This window comes from Callorhinchus milii, unplaced genomic scaffold (genome assembly GCF_018977255.1).
Source record: "Callorhinchus milii isolate IMCB2004 unplaced genomic scaffold, IMCB_Cmil_1.0 Scaffold27, whole genome shotgun sequence".
Taxonomy (NCBI): Eukaryota; Metazoa; Chordata; class Chondrichthyes; order Chimaeriformes; family Callorhinchidae; genus Callorhinchus; species Callorhinchus milii.
Window position 1 is genome coordinate 1825636 of NW_024704768.1, and position 18255 is coordinate 1843890.

Genomic DNA, 18255 nt, shown 5'->3' on the forward strand with positions numbered 1-18255 from the left:
TTGAAGTTAAGATAAGATAATTATCATATCTCTCCAATTAGATTCCCCAACAGCCTGGCATGACAGATCATGCAATTCATTAGAGACTGGTTGATCTTTGACTGCTCTGTGATGACGCCACTATTTCTCGAGGTTCACAATTCAAATACAGTACATAATCCCTTTTTGTAAAGGGCATCGGCCAGTGTAAAACTTAACCAGTATCTCTCAACAACGGGTCTGTGATCACGTCATGGGGTAGTTGCATTGTCAGAGATGCCATCCTTTGGTTGAGACGTTAAACCAATGTCTCATCTATCTGTTCAGTTGGACGTGAAAGATCCAACTGAGAAACTCTCTGAGAAGGGAGTTGCTCTCTTCCAGGGGTCCTGGCCAACAATCCACCCAAAATAATAAAAATAAAAAAATTGGTCACTCACTCTATGGCTATTTGTGGGGACGCTGCTGTGCACAATTGGCTGCTGCGTTTCACCCACAAAATACACAGTCAATCCACTTTACAGTATATCCTGTGAAGTGCTTTGTGACGTCTCAACGAGGTAATAAGGCACTAAATACAAGGATTATTATCATATCAAATGTAAGGATTATTATTATTGTTATTATTATTCTGGCGGATCTGTACCAGAAATCTCTTCAGATTGACTGATCTGATGTGTCTCACTTACAAACACAAACTGAACCGGCTTCTCGAAAGACAAAAAGAAAGCTTGAGAAACGCCACTCAAAAACACCCAGGTTTTTATCTCCGGCCCGAAAGGGAAGTCATGCTTGACTAACCTTTTAGAATTTTTTGAGGTTGGATAAGGGGGAACCAGTAGATGTGGTATATTTGGATTTTAGGAAGGCATTTGACAAGGTGCCACACAAAAGGCTGTTACTCAAGATCAAGGCCCACGGGATTAATGGGAAAATATTAACATGGATAGAAGAGTGGCCATCGGGTAGAAAGCAGAGAGTAGTGATAAACGGATCATTCTCGAATTGGCAGGATGTAACTAGTGGAGTGCCATAAGGATTAGTGTTTGGGCCTCAGCTATTTACCATTTACATCAATGATCTGGACGAGGACATTGAATGTAATGTGTCCAAATTCGCAGATGATACTAAACTCGGCAGCAGAGTGAGCTCTCAGGATGATGCAAAAAGATTGCAATAAGATATAGATAGGCGCGGGGAGTGGGCAAGTAGGTGGCAGATGGAATTCAATGTTAGCAAGTGTGAAATTATTCACCTCGGTAGCAAGAATAAAAGAACAGACTATTTTCTGGAAGGAGAGAATTTAGATAGTGTTAGTATTCAAAGGGATTTGGCTGTCCTTGTACACCAGTCCCAAAAAGTTAGTTTGCAGGTGCAGCATCAACAAAGAAGGCGAACGGCATGTTAGCGTTCATTTCGAAAGGTTTAGAATATAAGAGTAAGGAAGTCTTGCTGCAACTGTATAGGGCTTTGGTGAGACCGCACCGAGTGTATTGTGTGCAGTTTTGGTCTCCTTATTTAAAAAAGGACATACTTGCCCTCGAGGGGGTGCAGCGTAGATTCACTCGGTTAGTTCCTGGGATGAGGGGACTGACCTGTGAGGAGAGGCTGAATAAACTAGGCCTGTATTCTCTAGAGTACAGAAGAATTAGGGGAGATCTTATTGAAACTTATAAGATTCTTAAAGGGCTGATAAAGTAGACACTGAGGGTCTGTTTCCCCGGTAGGAGAATCTATAACCAGGGGTCACAGTCTGAAAATTAAGGGTCAGCCTTTTAGAACAGAGTTGAGGAAACATTTCTTCACTCAGAGGGTAGTGAACTTATGGAATCCACTCCCCCAGAAGGCTGTAGATGCTCAGTCCTTGAACATTTTCAAGGCTGAGACTGATAGATTCTTGAAAAATAGAGGGATTAGGGGATATGGGGATAGGGCAGGTAATCAGAGTTAGGTGAGAAGATCAGCCATGATCTTATTGAATGGCGGAGCACAGGCACGAAGGGCCGAATGGCCTACTCCTGCTCCTAATTCTTATGTTCTTATGAAAGAAAAATTGGTCACTCAGTCCGCCTCTGCGGGACACTGCTATGTGCAATTGGCTACGGCATTTTGCTGTGAAGTGCTTTGAGACGTCTCAACTCAAATGCAAGGATTATTATTATTATTCTCAGACCACGAGAGGACTTGTAGATTTGAGACCGCTGGTACAGTAACTATTAGCTGCCACTAGATGCTGCTACTGTGCTTCGCCAGCGCAGCGCAGCATTGCCATCTAGTGACAGCAGATCTGTAATGGATCACACCACAGGGAAGAACAGGCCAAGTAAGGGAGAAGCTTCAATGGGTCCAGGCATTTTCAGAATAGATTCACTCGTCAGTCGTCGAGTGTTTGCGCCTCTCAAAGATGGAGGAATGTCCATAGTATTGGAATGCTCGAAAAAGTCATAAGGCGGTGCATCAAATGCAAGGATTATTATTTATGATTGTAAGCCATGGAAGAACCTTTCACACTGGGCAGTGTTTATGTGTAACCTTTCCAGGTTTTACCATCAACAATATCTAACATCATAGGAAGCTTACAGCAATGAAGGGTGGTCATTTGGTCTAATAGTGTCGGAGCTGGTGCTCGCTCACTGTTGGCGCTGTTTCCTCCTCCTATGCCCTTGCTCTTTACCCCAAAAATCTTTCAATATTATTTTTACTCACGGATTCATTTACTTTCCTTTTAAGTGCATTCACAGGTTCGGCTCCACAGTCATTTATGGTTTAGGGAGTTCAGAATTCTAATAATTGTTAATTGTTAATCCCCCACCAATCGTGATTATCTTTAATTTGCGCCCTTTTGTTACTTGTCCAGGGATCAGTGAACTTGTGCCTGTTTATTCTTTCAGACAATGCTCTCGAGTTGCTAAAGAAACAGAAAAAGAATCTAGTGAGTACATTTCATCTTCAGTGAATTTGAGTAACCCTCCACCACTTGATAAACAGCGACAGCGTCAGCACAGACAGTTACTCAGCGGATTACCTTCACACTGCAAAGCAATAATAATAATAATATAACAACCCTTCCATTTGGTATACCACCTTATCACGTCGTTGAGACGTCTCAAAGCGCTTCACAGAACATATTGTAAAGTGAAGTGATTGTGCATTTTGTGGGTGAAACACTGCAGCCAATTGTGCATAATTGTGGATTGAGTGACCAATTTTCTTTTGGTGGGGAGGGATTTTTTCCTCCAGAAAAGTGATCCGCTAATCGACTAATGACCAGTTTCCTACTTACTACTAGGTAAACAGAGTTGTGTGGAGTAAGGAAACTTGCCTAAGGTTTCGTTCGCCCTGCCAGGAGTCAAACCTGGGTCCTCTCGCTTGCAAGGCGAGCTATAGCAAGCAAGCAAACTCCACACAGTGAGACACATCGTGCTATTACTCCTGTACAAACAGATCAGAAATCTGTAAAAAGTCAGGATGGAAATCAAAACCGTCCTGGCCGGGGGCAATGCGTGCTGGGAACGGGAGAGAGGAAGCGGGCACAGGCTTTGAGTTCCCAAAGAGACGGGCAGTAAAAGTGCCCCCTTGACACCGGCTGGGGCCGCAGTCATTCATAATCTCGAGTTTGTGCCGCATCAAACAACTGCCTCCACTCGTGCGCTGTGATTAAAAACTAATGCTGTTTTACACGCTACTTGTTGCCAAGTGAGTGATGAGCGCGGCAGCTGCTGCCTTTTATGAAGTGTTTTATCAGGTTAGGTCCAATTAGAAGCCAGCGAGGCTATGAACAGACTCTCCAGCCACTCGCTACCCACAAGTGATTGTAAACCACTTCTCTGTACCAGTTCATTTTCCCCAGCCTTTATGTCACTTGATGCAATGGAAGGCAGGGAAACTTCATTTCAGTTTAAAGCTGCATTCCAGCTAACATCATTATCAAATAATACTGGCCATATAAACCCCGGGGGGAAGAAGATTTTCTTGGTCCGACCTACCTGCTCTCTTTCTCCTTCCCTCAATGAAAGACAGGGATGGTTTCAGATCGATATTGCTGTCTAGCCAACAATGCCGTTATTACTGTGGAGTCTTGTAACTAACTCGCCTCGCAAACAAGAGGACCCGGGTTCAATTCCTGGGCAAAACCTTAGGCAAGTTTGCTTACTTCACATGTTTACCAAGCAGTAGTAGGAAACCGGTTGTTAGTGGATTGGCAGATCACTTTCCCTTCTAAAAATTAAAAAAAATGGAGCCGCTCAATCAACGACTGTTTGTTGGACGCTGCTGTGCGCAATCGGCTGCCTATTTTCGCCCACAAAATATAGTCAATTTACTTACAATATATTCTGTGAAGCTCTTTGAGACGTCTCGAAGACTCGATAAGGCGCTATATCAAATGCAAGGATTATTATTATTAAGACCCACCTCTTCGACTGTGCCTTCAATCACCCTCCTTCCCCCCTGCCCTCCACACTCCTGAATCCCTACCCCCAGCTTGGGTCCGAAACACTGACTGTCCAGCGTATTGTGATGTCCTTCCAACATGAAAGGTGCTTTAAAAATGCAATTTTGTTGTTGTAGTATTGGGTCAGTCAGCGCCTGTTTGTGGGTGAAGATATCCCTGTCACAAGGTCCCATCTGCCTGTTTCCATGGCACGATTGGAAAAGAGAAGTACATTTTTTCCAGTATCTTGACCAGCAATTCGCCAGATATATTTCCCATTCTTGCTGCGAGCAGAACGGCTGTTGCGTTCGTCTACAGTCACTACACTCGTCCCTTGAAGTGCTTTGAGACATTTCGGCGTTATCGCGCGATATAATGCGGCGTCATTGTTGACACGATGGGCCGAATGGCTGCCTTCTGTGCTGCAAGTTTATATCAAATGCAAGGCTTGTTATTATGATGTGCACAAGAGCTGTACAGTACCAGGCAGCAATGAATGCACTTCTTACCTGCTACGTAGCAGATGTTTGACATGCTCGTAGATCTGCAGTCCTTTGACAGCAGTAAGATATCAATGTACAGACTCCATTAGCTCCTTTTGTCTTAACAGCATCCAAAGTAAACTCCTTGCAGAGTGGCCCTGAGAAGCCATCTGACGACAATGTTAATGTGTGTTTATTGCTGTGGTGACATTTGTGGTGTACTTTGGCAGCGTGCGATCATGCTGGTTTAAGAACACAACCATAACTCAGATTATTACAATAAAATTTTATATAACCATTAAAGCCAAGAATGATTGGGATGAAAGGCAAATGTGAGCAAACGGGACACTCCCCAAGTCGGAGCGAGCGCTCAGGCTGTGCTGTGCGATGAATCTTCCATTATTTATTCATCATGAGTTACAACACCAAGCATCACTGTGAGCTTACTGTAAAACCGGTGCTGTAAATACACCACAAACCTGGTCTGTTTAGACCAGCTCCACGCAAAATATATATTTATAATAATAATAATCCTTGGATTTGATATAGCGCCTTATCATGTCGTTGAGACGTCTCAAGGCACTTCACAACATATACTTCAAAGTGAATTGACTGTATATTTTGTGGGCAAAACGTGGCAGCGAATTGAGCACAGAAATGTCCCACAAACAGTCGTGGATTGAATGACCACAATTTTTTTTTGAGAGGTTATTATCCCCGGAAAGCAATCTGCCAATTGACTAACTACCTGGTCCTACTTACTGCTGGGTAAATAGAGGTGTGTGCACGGAGTAAGGAAACTTACCTAAGGTTTTGCCCTGACCGGGAATCAAACCCGGATCCTTTCGCTTGCGAGGTGAGTGCTCTAACCAATACGCTACAGGACTCCACGTAGTCCTTTGCTATGTTGACATTTCAAGCTCTTCAAACTGAAATTGCTTTTATTAAGTGTGGGGCACTGCTCTGAAACTGCATAGCTTGCCATTGAGAGCGCTACCCACTGAGCCGAGCTGACACCTTAATTGCTGTTGGTTGTACTTTCCCCAGTCCAGTGTGGACCCACTTGAGTTCCGCACGTGCTAAGTGTTACCTCGTGAGACGTCACTGGACTTACCGATGAGCAGAATGCCAGCCCCATTATTGCTTGATAAGAAAAGTGAGCTGAAATTCCCATCAAATCATTTTTTACACAAAGCCATCTCCAGTTAAACTGCCAGAGGCGATCAGCGCTGAAAGGCTGAATTACAGATGAGTTATTTCTCAGAGATTATGAATGGAAGCCACGGGGCGATTCTTCAATGTATGTCGCCTTGCACGTTAAATTTATTTTTTGCGTTCCACGTTGTAATAAATTTACCTGCATTCTGACTGCAGTATGACCCCGTGTCTGATGAAATAGCTGTTGCAAGCTAGATAAGACCACAGCAGTATTTCCTCATAACTCTTGAGACAAGCAAAGCCAAATGCATCCCAGTAAAACCGCAAAGCCCTTCATAACAAAAAGCCAAGTGGTTTTGCTATTGAAAAGTTGTAATAATCATTATCTAGTGAAGATGTCCGTAATGGTTGACCGCTCTCTCTTCTCTATCTTACTCTCCTGTCTCACTACCCTTCTCTGTAGCTTGAAGATATTATGGAGACTGAGACGTATAAGATGGCCAAGATCATCCTAGAGAGATTTGATCCTGACTCGACTCATATTAAAGTGAGTGCCACATGCAAATGTAATTTCTGTTCTGTGTCTGGAGCTCCCTGTGAGAGGTGCCACCAGGCAATGTTTGGCCAACTTGGGCTTCATTGTCCCATGAGGTTCTGTGGCTCCAAATCCTTTTAGTGGGCAAATGGAAAAGGCTTACGACACTGGAAGCAGGTAGTGTTGATTCATTCAAATGTAAATTATATGGGTTTCCTTTACAAAATAATATTTTGGGATACAGTGCAGTATATGAGTAATTTGAGTAGGTGTCACCTAGCTATTCCTATGTTCCTTCAAAGGAGTCCAGCATCCTGTTCTCAATGAACCTGTTACAACTGTTGATTCACTGCTGTGTAAGGAAGTAGCTCCTGGTGTCTGTCTCGGAATTGTCCTTCACAAAGATGAATCTGAAGCCACTGCTTTGGAGTATGTGAAAATATTGCCTTGTGCTTGCTTTCTCAATCCAATTTGATATATCTCCATATAAGATCTCCTCTGAGAGCCATTTGATCGGCCTATTTTCTCACGGGTTGAAGGGCCTTTTTCGTCCAAACCTCTCGTGAATCGGAACTGTTTGTGTAAAACCCTGATTCCGGCTGCGTTTGCTCTGTTGCTAGTGTTAAGCTTCTGACATTACAGAAACGTGAGAAGACAATGGACTTTGAAGAGAAGATAAAACCTCTGGAGGTTGGGACCGGTGAGTAACCCTCACTGCATGAAGCATTCATTGATTGCTCTCTCGAAATCCGGAGAAGTTTACCATATAGAATTTGGAATTGAGGTACAGAGCAGCCATGATCTAATAGAACGATAGAACAAGCTTGAGGGGCTGAATGGCCTCCTCCTCCTCCTATGTTTCTAAGTTCCTACAACAACAAAATTACATTTGTATAGCGCTTTTCACATCGGGAGGATGTCCCAAGTCGCTGGATAGTCAAAGTTTCGGAACTGAGCCTCGGGTCGGGATTGGGGAGGGTGGAGGGCAGGCGGGGAAGCAGGGTCGAAGAGGAGGGTCTTGAGATGGGTCTTGAAGGAGGCAAGGTACGGGGTGAGATGGAGGGACTGCGGGATGGAGTTCCAGAGGGTGGAGGCAGAGCGGCAGAAGGCCCGGCCGCCAAAGGTAAAGCAGGCCAGAGCCCGCTGAGTGGAGGGAGCGGGCAGGATGGTAGGGAGTTCAGAGGTCACAGAAGTAGAGGGGAGCAAGTCCATGGATGGCTTTGAAGGTGAGGACCAAGTTGCATTTGAAAGAAAAGTGGAAAAATGCTTGAATAAAGATCAGTGAACTCATGGCACCTCCAATAGGGATTAGAGGTGTGTGAGCTCTGTGTTGTGGTGCCCAACAAGATCTTTGCAAAGAGTTGCTGGTATCTGCTACCCACGCACTGAGGGCTCAAATCTGGGGCCTGTCGGATATCCACAAACCGACTCGTATATGAGTAACTTGCGACATGACCTCTTGGAGTGGGATGGGGGGAGGGGGGTTGGGGGTTGGTAAATGGGGTCTACCTGGAGCTGAGTTGGCAAAACGGTGATTAATAACAATAGAAAACAGAAACTGAAGTCGCTGGGAACACTCAGGGAGCATCTATGGAGAAAGGAAAGTGAGTCAACGTTTCGGGTCCATGACGCTTCATCAGAACAGGGTCTGCAGCATCTTTATCTGTATCTGTTTCGAGCATCTGCAGTATTTTGCGTTTTGATTAATAATAATAAATAGGTGAAGTACCTGGAATGTCTGAATGTCAGCGCTTTGGGACGTCACTTCCGACGTGGAAGGCGCTATGGAAATGTAATTTGTTATTGTTGTTGAATTGAAACAATCCGCTGGCACTCCGGGTAAGAAGTGAGAAGTTTGCCAGAGAGAAAAAANGTATATTTCTTATTGCTTTCTTCTAGACTGTCACCAAAGACCTTTAGCATCGTGCCAAGGCAGACCCTGGGTATCGAGATCTCCTTGTGGGTCGATCTCACAGGCCAAGCTTCCGCTGCAAAGGGATTCATCGACCCGGTCTCCGGCACCACCACACACTGCGTCAAACACAGCAGCTGTCTCTCGAGCAGGTGAATTAGCAGCCCTTTGAATTTGATGTACCAGCTATAACCTCATAATGTCTCAAAACACTTTGCAGCTAAAGGGCAGAACAGCAACTAATATGTGTGCATTACAAAGATCTCGCGCACAGCCATGGCCAATTTATCTTACCTGGCAGGGGAGAAACCTCAAGAGACACCATGATCACGATCACAATGTCCTCCTGCCAGAGAGGCTATCCGGTCACCGGATTTGCTCGAGTGGTAGTGAATACATGGTTCAGTGAAAAGTTTCGGTCTACATTGGTTAATGGCGGGTGAGCAGGTCTAACCTCGCTCACCAATAAAAATAAATGATACGAAAAAATAAATTGTTGGCCACAACACTGAGAACGACACTGCGAGATGTGATGACAGAGCTGACAGAGTGATAACTGACAGAGTGATAACGACCCAATAATAATAATACTTGCATTTGATAAAGCGCCTTACTACATCGTTGAGATGTTTTAAAGAGCTTCACAGAATATAGTGGATTGACTGTATATTGGGGGCGAAACTTGGCAGACAATTGCCCACAGCAGTGTCCCACAAACAGTCGTGGATTGAGTGACCCAATTTTTTTTGAGAGTTAATTAACACTGGATAGCGCTCTGCCAATCGACTAACAATGCTAAATGCTAGGCAAACAGAGGCATGTTGAATAAGGGAACTTGCTTAAGATTTTGCCCTGTCCAGGAATCGAAGCCGGGTCCTCTTGCATGTGAGGCGAGCGCTGTAACCACCAGCTACGCTACGGGACTCCACACTAAAAATGTTAACCAAATGAATGGGAATAGGTGTGTTTGTCTCATGTGTGTGCGTCTCTCTTTCTCCTATGTGCCAATTGTTTCTCAGCCTGCGTATGTGGAGCCCTGTAGCTCAGTGGTTAGAGCACTCGCTTTGCAAGCGAGAGATCTGAGTTCAATTCCAGGCAGAGGGCCAAACCTTGGGCAAGTTTCCTTACTCCACACAGAGCCTAATAATAATCCCTCCAAAAAAACAAAACAATAATAAATTGGTCATTTTCAACCCACGACTGTTTGTGGGACATTGCTGTGCGCAATTGGCTGTCGCGTTCGCCCACAAATATACAGTCAATTCACTTTAAGGTCTATTCTGTGAAGCGCTTTGGGACGTCGAGAAAACGTGAAAAACGCTATATCAAATGCAAGGATTATTATTATTATATTATTATGTGTGCATCTCGCACGTGTGTTGTGCGCGGGTGCGTGTGTGTTTTGATGCTCCATCTCCTGCAGCTGAGTAGTCTGTTGACACTATCTGTCTGGGCTGTTTTTGTGTGGGTGTGTGGGTGGGGGGTGGGGGGTTGGTGGTGGTGCCGTAGAACCATCCCCAATAGAAAGCAAACCGAGTCCGATGAGTTCAGAATGAAGTTGGTGAGATAGGAGGGTTGAAATGTTAATAATAATAATAATAATCCTTGCATTTAATATCTCGCCATATCGCGACTTCGAGACGTCTCAAAGCTCGTCACAGGATACACTGCAAAGCGAATTAACTGTATATCTTGCGGGCGAAACGTGGCAGCCAATTGCGCACAGCAGGGTCCCCGCAAACAGCCGCGGGTTGAAGTGACCGCATCCGCTTTTTAAAAGGTCACTGGAAGAAACACGACTTTAAAAGAGATTTGAAAGAAACGTTCGCCATTCTTTAAGAAGACAGGCACAAAGATTAGAATCTTTCGGGATCACCGCTGAGCCGTTCTTTCCCACTGCCAAACGGTTAATCTTCTGGAAGCTTCCCAGATCGTTTGGGGTTTGGGAGCCTCTGTCTGCTCGCTGGGCGACGGGTGTGTGTGTGTATGTGTGTGTGTGTGCGTGTGGCACACTGTGTAACATCCCATTAATGTTAATGGCTGTCACCGTGCGTTACCGTAGCACCGGGCATCGCTGTGATCAGATGGTGCGAGAAGCTGTAATCCTTCCACTGTGGCTCATACCACATAAAGCTGTCATTAATCCTCTTGAATTACAGCGAATGTGCAACATTCTTTATGCCTAATTGGGAGCAGGCTCCTCGGTGTGATGGCTCTCGCTCTGCTCAACAGCTGGCCCACCTCCTTTACCCTCATCTGTCCCTCCAACCGGCCCCGGCCCCTGGATCGTGAACAGAATCCACAGCAGAGACAGACCGGTGCACAAACTAACCCCAGTCTCGCTTTCCTGCGCAGCAAGCGAGGGATGCATTTATTATAATAATAATATTAATAATCCTTGAATTTGATATAGCGCCTGATCACATCGTTGAGACGCTGTAAAGCTCTTCACAGAATATACTGTAAAGTGCAGCGACTGTTCATTTTGTGGGCGAAAAGCAGCAGCTAATTGCGCACAGCAGCGTCCCCACTAACAGTTATGAATTGTGTGACCACACTATATATTAATCTATACATTTTTTTGGGAGGGATTATTACCGCCCAGAAAGCGATCTGCCAATCGACTAACAATCGGGTTCCTACTTACTGCTGGTAAGCAGAGGCGCCTGTGGAGTAAGGAAACTTGCCTAAGGTTTCGCCCTTCCCGGGAATCGAACCCGGGTCCTTTCACTTGCGAGGCGAATGCTCTAACCAACACGCTACAGGACTCATTGAATTTCACAGAGGTACTGCCCTCCACAGCAAGCGCTAGCAGGGCTCAGTTAGTAGCACTCTTGTGTCTAGATCAGAGGATTGTGGGTTCAAGCCCCAGAGCAACACAATCGAGCTCCCACCCAGTCTGACATTGCAGAATGAAGCAGCGCCTCCACTGACCCTATCCTTCGGATTAACCCGCCGTTGCGCTTGCCTGTATCTTCAGGTGGACGTTAAAGATCCCACGGCGCTGTTTGAAAAAAGGAGGAGGTTCCTCCTGATCAATAATCCTCCAGTGCGGAAAATGCCTGCCACTTACCATGCTCTACACTCCCATTACTCTCGTCCTCGCCAGGCTCCACTAGCTCCCAGTATCCCAGCAGATCCATTGTAAAATCCTTGCCCTGTCCTTCAAGCCCCTTCACACTCTTGCCACCTCCCATCTGTGCAATCTCTTCCAGCCCTGTTGTCTGTCCTGCCCTTGCCCTCTATGCTGTGATTGTTTGTTTGTTCCTCATTCCTTCTGTCCCGTTATCAGTGGTCGAGCCATTCCGGGTGTACCCCTCTGCAACTCGGTTCTAAAATTTCTTCACTTTGTTCTCTCTCCCCTCATTTCAAAACCACATCCCATCAACCCTGTGTTGGGTCTTTCAATCTTCTTTTCCTTTCCGTCAATTGCGATGAGACATTAAACCGAGCTCTGTTCGTCTGCCCGTTCGTTCAGATGGACATTAAAGATCCCGCGGCGCTATTCGAAAAGAGAAGGGAGTTTCTCTCTCCGGGTGTCCTGGCCGACAATCCCCCAGATAAAATTGGTCACTCACTTTGTGGGGCTTTGGTGTGTGCAAAATGGATGCCGAGAAAAATACAGTCGCTACACTTTACAGTGATTCCTGCGAAATGCTTTGAGAGGTTTCATCCATGTGATAAAGTGCTGTATCAAATGCAGAAGATTAAAAGAAGTATAGTTATACAGCGCTTTGAGATGGTTGTCCTATGTGCAAGCTTTTATTATTGTGGTTCTTTTCTTTATTTCACTTTGCTTTCGGTCAAACTAAACAGGATGGAAGGGAGGAGGGGAGGGAAAGAGAGAGAATCCTAGATAGTAGTGAGATTAAAGGCCATCTCTCAGGGAGATATTGATCCTTGGATAAAATGACTGCTTAGGAACACAGAACAATTGCAGCGTAGAAGGCAGCAATAACTAACTGGAATTAAATGGAAAATATGGTATCTATCTGTTCTCGCCTTGGAAGATGTACAGGTTAAAGTGGTGATTCTTTCAAAAGCAAATTGGATAGATTTATTTTACGAAATAATATCTTGGGATAAGGAATATAGTTTGGGATCCAACATGTACATGTGACTACCAGGATGGTGGAAGGCGAACTGGATAGAACTTGGGCTTCTTTCATCTAACAACTCTTATGTTTTTAATCACTATTGAGTTAGTTTAACATTATGTTCAGGAGGAATTTCAGAACAGGAAAATGCTTCCAGATAATGATTCCATGTAGATTTTGTTCCAGCAAACTGTATTAAATACTACTACTGATAATAATCCTTGCATTTGATGTAGCGCCTTATCACGTTGTTAAGATGTCTCGAAACACTTCACAAAACATACTGTAAAGCGGAGTGACTGTACAGTTTTTGGGCGAAACCCACCGAAGTGAAAGAGCAGAGACGTACGTGCCTTGCAGCCTGGTTTTGATCTGCAGTCACTGGCACTGTCTCTCTCTCTTTCTCTTCTGTTCCTCAGCATAAATCTTCCATGTGCTCGAAGTCTCTACCAGCCAGATTAAGGCTCTTTCTTGTGTTAATTTGCCCGAGTTAGGTGATAGCCTCCGATCATAAAAATATTATTGAGAGCTTGCCAGTCACTCCAGAATCAATCATACGCAGTACTTGGCTTCAGTTTGCAAGTTGCATCATCTTAACAGAACTTGCAGTATTTTGTTAATTATTTCTTGTAAGTCACCCCTCATCGACAATTGTCAGCCAGGACACCGGGAGAGAGAAACTCTCTTCTCTTTTCGAATAACGCCGTGGGATCATTAACTTCGACCGAAACGGGACCTCGGTTTAATGTCTCATCCAAAAGGACGCACCTCCGACAATGTGATTCCAAATCTCGTTGTGGGGGCTTGAACCCACCCGCAATTCGCCCACAAAATAAACAGTCAACAGTATATCCCGTGAAGCGCTTTGAGATGTCTCGAAGCCGTGATAAGGCGCTGTGTCAAATGCAAGGATTATTAGTAGTAGTATTATCACGTAGCGGGCGAGATAAGGAGACCAAGGGAATAATCCACACAAATCGAGGCCGTGTCGCAGTCAAGACTGAACCCATTGTGAATGGTTTCAGTTATTTTATCTTTAAGAATTCAGGTTTTGTTTTAAGTCTGAGTGGGGTGGGTGGGGGGAGGGGGTTGGGGGGGGGCGGGAGCGGTGGGGGGAGAGAGAGTGAGAGAGCCCCCTGCCCGGTAGGCATAAATTTTTACTACACAGTTGAGTCTTTCCTGCCCGCATCTGCAAAGCATTTCGCTAACCCTGCTCTGTTTGATTGCAGACTTCCACCCTCCAGGCCCCCCTCGTCCCAGACCCACTGCCCCTCGTGGCCAAGGTTGGATCATTAAGATCCTGGAGTATTTAATTGGTGTCGGCTTTCGGAACAGGTAAACCTAGAGCGAGTGGATTTCTCCGCAGCGCCTCGTTTCCCCCCATGCTACAAAGCACCATTTAAGACATAAACCTGGTTAAGAGAATAATAACGGCACCGCAGGCTGTATCAAAAAAAACCTCCCTCCCTCCCTCGCCTAGAAAAGGGTTAATTATGCTAAATGTGCCACAGACTGCTGCAAAATTGGGCACTGGATTGACAGCGTTCTGCATTCCGTGAATCAGAAATATATGTGCTCGTCAAAGTGAGTGATGGCACTACTGGGGAAAGGAACATTAAGCACCCAGTCACATCAAGCACTCTCGAGGCAGGTATGGCACAGGTTGGATACAATTTACAGCTCCCACACACACGCGCTAATGCAATGCAGCAACACCCACTCTCCTGAGAACGCTGTCTTCTCTTCCCCTCCCCTCCCCGACCCACACACAGCCAAGGAGACGCGCTTAGTTGCCTGGGGAAGGGAAGAGTTTAGTTGCGGATCCTTGTTTTTTTTTTATTCTCACCCCCACCACCAAAAAAGCACAAACGCACGCAACTGCCAAAAATTATAAAAAAGCCTAAATTTCAGACAATCACCAAAATACAAAGATGACTCAAAGCGCTTCACAGGATTCAGAGTCCTGCAGCTCAGTGATTAGAGCACTCGCCTCACAAGCGAGAGACCCGGGTTCGATAGCCATCAGGGCGAAATGTTGGGCAAGTTTTCTTACTCCACATAGCCCCTGTTTACCCAGCAGTAAGTAGGAACCCGGTTGTTAGTCAATTGGCGGATCACTTTTCCGGGGGTAATAATTCCTTCAAAAAAAATAATAAATCGGTCACTGTTTGTGGGACATTGCTGTGCGCAATTGGCTGCCGCGTTTCGCCCACAAAATATACAGTCAATTCACTTTACAGTATATTCTGTGAAGCGCTTTGAGATGATAATGCACTATATCAAATGTAAGGATTATTATCATTATAATATAATGTGAAGTGGATTGCCTGTGTATTAGGAATGGAGGAGATTAGAAGCATTTTGTTCGCACACAAAGTGAGTTATTAGGACATGGAACACCAACCAAACATCGGTGACTGGAGCGAAACCCATTTGTGCTTTTAAAAGGAACTTAAGGATAGAAAATAGTTAAAAGGGTACGAGGGGGAGCTGGAGAGGAAGAAAGGGCAGAGGAGGGGGAGCTAAACAAATAGCTCTTTCAGACAGCATGCACGAAGCTGAACTGAATGCCTCTGTCTTATAAAATTGATGCAATTCAAAACTGTTTTGCTGAACTAAATTTCCTGTACCGTATTTTCAATTTCACAGCCCGGGGATTTTGTCTAAAATGCACTGCATTCTTCACTGCATGCCCCGTCGTGTGCACGTTAATGGTGCCGTGGTTCTGTTGGAAAAGAGAGAGGAGTTTTACTCAGTGTCCTGGCCAACAATCCTCCAAATAAATTGATATCTTCACTCCATGCCTGTGCAATCTTATGCGCAAAGATGGCTATCCCTTTCACCTGCAACTACAGTCACTATGCTTGGCACCATTTTCCTGTGAAGCGCTTTGAGACATTTTCACATTCTAGGAATTGCAGGAATTATGTTAGACGGAGGCCTTGCTGACCACAGGGGAGGGAGAGTGTGGGTGTGTGAGTGAGAGAGAAGCTGGTGGTTGATACAATGAAGATGAGTCTTGCTGCTTACACTGACATCTTTGTTCACAGAAGTGCTCTAATCTGCCGTCATTGTTACTGCCACAACGGGATGGCGCTGAGAGAGGAGTTTGAGTACATGGGTAAGGGTTCCTCAACCTAGAGGTAGAAGCAAACGCAGCAGTCATTTTGCACGCCACAATCAGCTATGGCCAAGATTATTAGCCAAGACATCAGTAGAAATTCCCTTTTCTTTTTCAATCGTATCACAAGATCATTAATGTCTGCCTGAACAGGCAAACAGGACCTTGGTTTTAAAGTCTCATCCCAAAGGATAATATATAATATCTTTTTTGCATTCGATGTAGCTCCTTATCACGTCTTCAAGATGTTTCAAAGCGCTTCACAAATATACTGTAAAGTGAATTGACTGTGTATTCTATGGGTGAAATGTGGCAGCCAATTGTGCACAGCAGTGTCCCACAGACGACTGTGGATTGAGTGACCAATTTATTATTATTATTTTTTTGGAAGGAATGCATCGCGGATTCCCAGTAACCTCCAATACTGCGCTGGAGTCTCAGCTAAGACTGATCTCAAGGTCCTTCTGACCCAAGGCCAATTGTGCCACTAACTGAACCACTGACGGATAAATCAACAACAACAACAAAATTACATTTGTGTAGCGCCTTCCGCGACGGGTGGACTGCCCAAGGTGCTGAGCACACCATACAGGAGCAAGATGAATGCCCTCTTACAGTAAGCTGCTTCGCTGATATCTAAATGACCTGCGCCCCATTCACCAGCCCATCTAAAGCTAATCATTTATCATCTTCAGTAATTCATAGGTTTGATTTGCTCAATTCGGCCAAAGATTTTAATTTTGTATTCATCTCTCATACAATCTGAGGAACAGCTTTGTTTGTGTTTTGTTTCGATTTGCCCCAGCGTTCAGATGTGCCTATTGCTTTGTATTGAACGCTGCCAAGAAGACTCGTTGCCGGGGGTGCCAACCTGTGATGGGCAGTGGACAGACGCCCCATTCTTTGGACTGGGGTCCACGACGGGAGGCCAAGCCCCAAGAGATAGTTGGTCAGTCAGGTACATCACACGTTTTCTATCCTTTCTGTCTGTGTGCTGGGTTTCAGCCTTTTGCCTGTTCTGGAGGGCAGTCATTGAAGATCATCACCAAATACAGTACAAAATTACATTTGCGTAGCGTTGGGAGGATGTCCCAAGGCGCTGGATAAACAGAGCCAGAGGTTAGGATGGCAACAACTTACATTTACACAACGCCCCCCCCCTTCATGCAGGATAGCGCCCCAGAGCGCTTGACAGTGGCGGAGCACGAGCCGAGGGGGGAGGTGACCATGGGCACGGTCGAAGAGGAAGGTGTTCAGGCACGACCTGAAGGTGGGGAAGGAGTGGGCAAGGTAGAAGGATTGAGAGAGAGCGTTCCAGAGTTTCCGGGCAAAGTGGCTGAACCCACGGCTGCCGATGGTGGGACGGAGGGCACGAAGGACAAGCAGACAAGCAGGAGGCCGGAGCCAGTCAGACATAGGAGAGTTATTTTTGCACCGAAGGTTATTACGGCACGGAATGCCTAGCCAAAAATCGCTGGGTTTATTTTTCTTTCTGAATTATGTGCAATCTTAAATTTTAAGGGGGAAAAAAATGGTTTGAACAAGCGAGACTCGGTGGAAGTTTGAGGCCCAGGACTGTAAGGGTCGATTTCACACGAGCGAGCGAACCTACCAAACGAGCCATGAGAGGGAGCTATGACAAGGGTCTGTGCCGGGTGTCAGTCACTGCATTAAAGCTGCAGAGTTTTTAACTTAATAAACCTTTTTTTTTTGGCTAGATCCAAAAGACAACACATCTGCTGTCAAAGTGCCCAGCGACGAGGTCCGGGAAGACGGAATAACCGGACGGGTGGAACCTCAGCCGAAGACGGCTAAAACAGGAGCGGGAGAGGGGGCCGAACAATCACAGGAGGGGGTCGAACAATCACAGGAGGGGGTCAATGCAAAAGCCCCAGAGACCACCGTCCCGGAGAGCCCACCCTGAGGTGGTTGGCTCTGTTTCAGGGATAGATTGCTTATTAATGCCTGTCCTCCAAGGCAGCGCTCCCCCTCGGACTCTCACACACTGGATCCTTATTAAAGCTGTAACCTAGAGCCTCTTCACAGCCTTGTGTATGTAGCTCGCTCCAGAGCGCCTCCTGTGGCCACTTGGACTCCTTCAGTTAAGAGGATTGCTGTGCGCTTGCGTGGGGAAACTTATAATAATCCTTGCATTTAATGTAGCGCCTTATCACATCGTTGAGCCGTCAGATTATACTGTAAAGTGAATTGACCATAAGAATTTTTGGGCGAAACGCGACAGCCAATTGCGTACAGCAGTGTCACGTGAACAGTCGCGGATTGAGTGACCAAATTGTCATTTTTTTTAAGGGACTATTACCCCCTGGAAAGTAATCCGCCAATCGACTACTTACTGCTAGGTAAACGGAGGCGTGTGTGTGGAGTATGGAAACTTGCATAAGGTTTCACCCCACCGGGTCCTCGGTTGCGAGGCGAGCGCTCTGATCAGGACACTACATGACTCCATAAGTAAAGATCACTGCATAGCAATAAGGAATGTGAGTTTTATTTTCCGCTTTTCTCTCCCATCCCAAGGACA

The 18255-nt window shown here is 45.5% G+C and overlaps 1 protein-coding gene across 1 annotated transcript; it reads left to right on the forward strand.

Annotated features, from left to right (window-relative positions):
• The first annotated feature begins 6514 nt into the window (after window positions 1–6514).
• Window positions 6515–17891, forward strand: LOC103189301 (endoplasmic reticulum junction formation protein lunapark-like). The gene is made up of 7 exons (XM_007909651.2): window positions 6515–6598; window positions 7229–7286; window positions 8486–8650; window positions 13825–13930; window positions 15646–15716; window positions 16522–16674; window positions 17435–17891. The coding sequence occupies exons 1-7, from the start codon at window positions 6527–6529 to the stop codon at window positions 17638–17640; spliced, it is 831 nt and encodes a 276-aa protein (XP_007907842.2). The 5' UTR covers window positions 6515–6526; the 3' UTR covers window positions 17641–17891.
• Window positions 17892–18255: the final 364 nt, after the last annotated feature.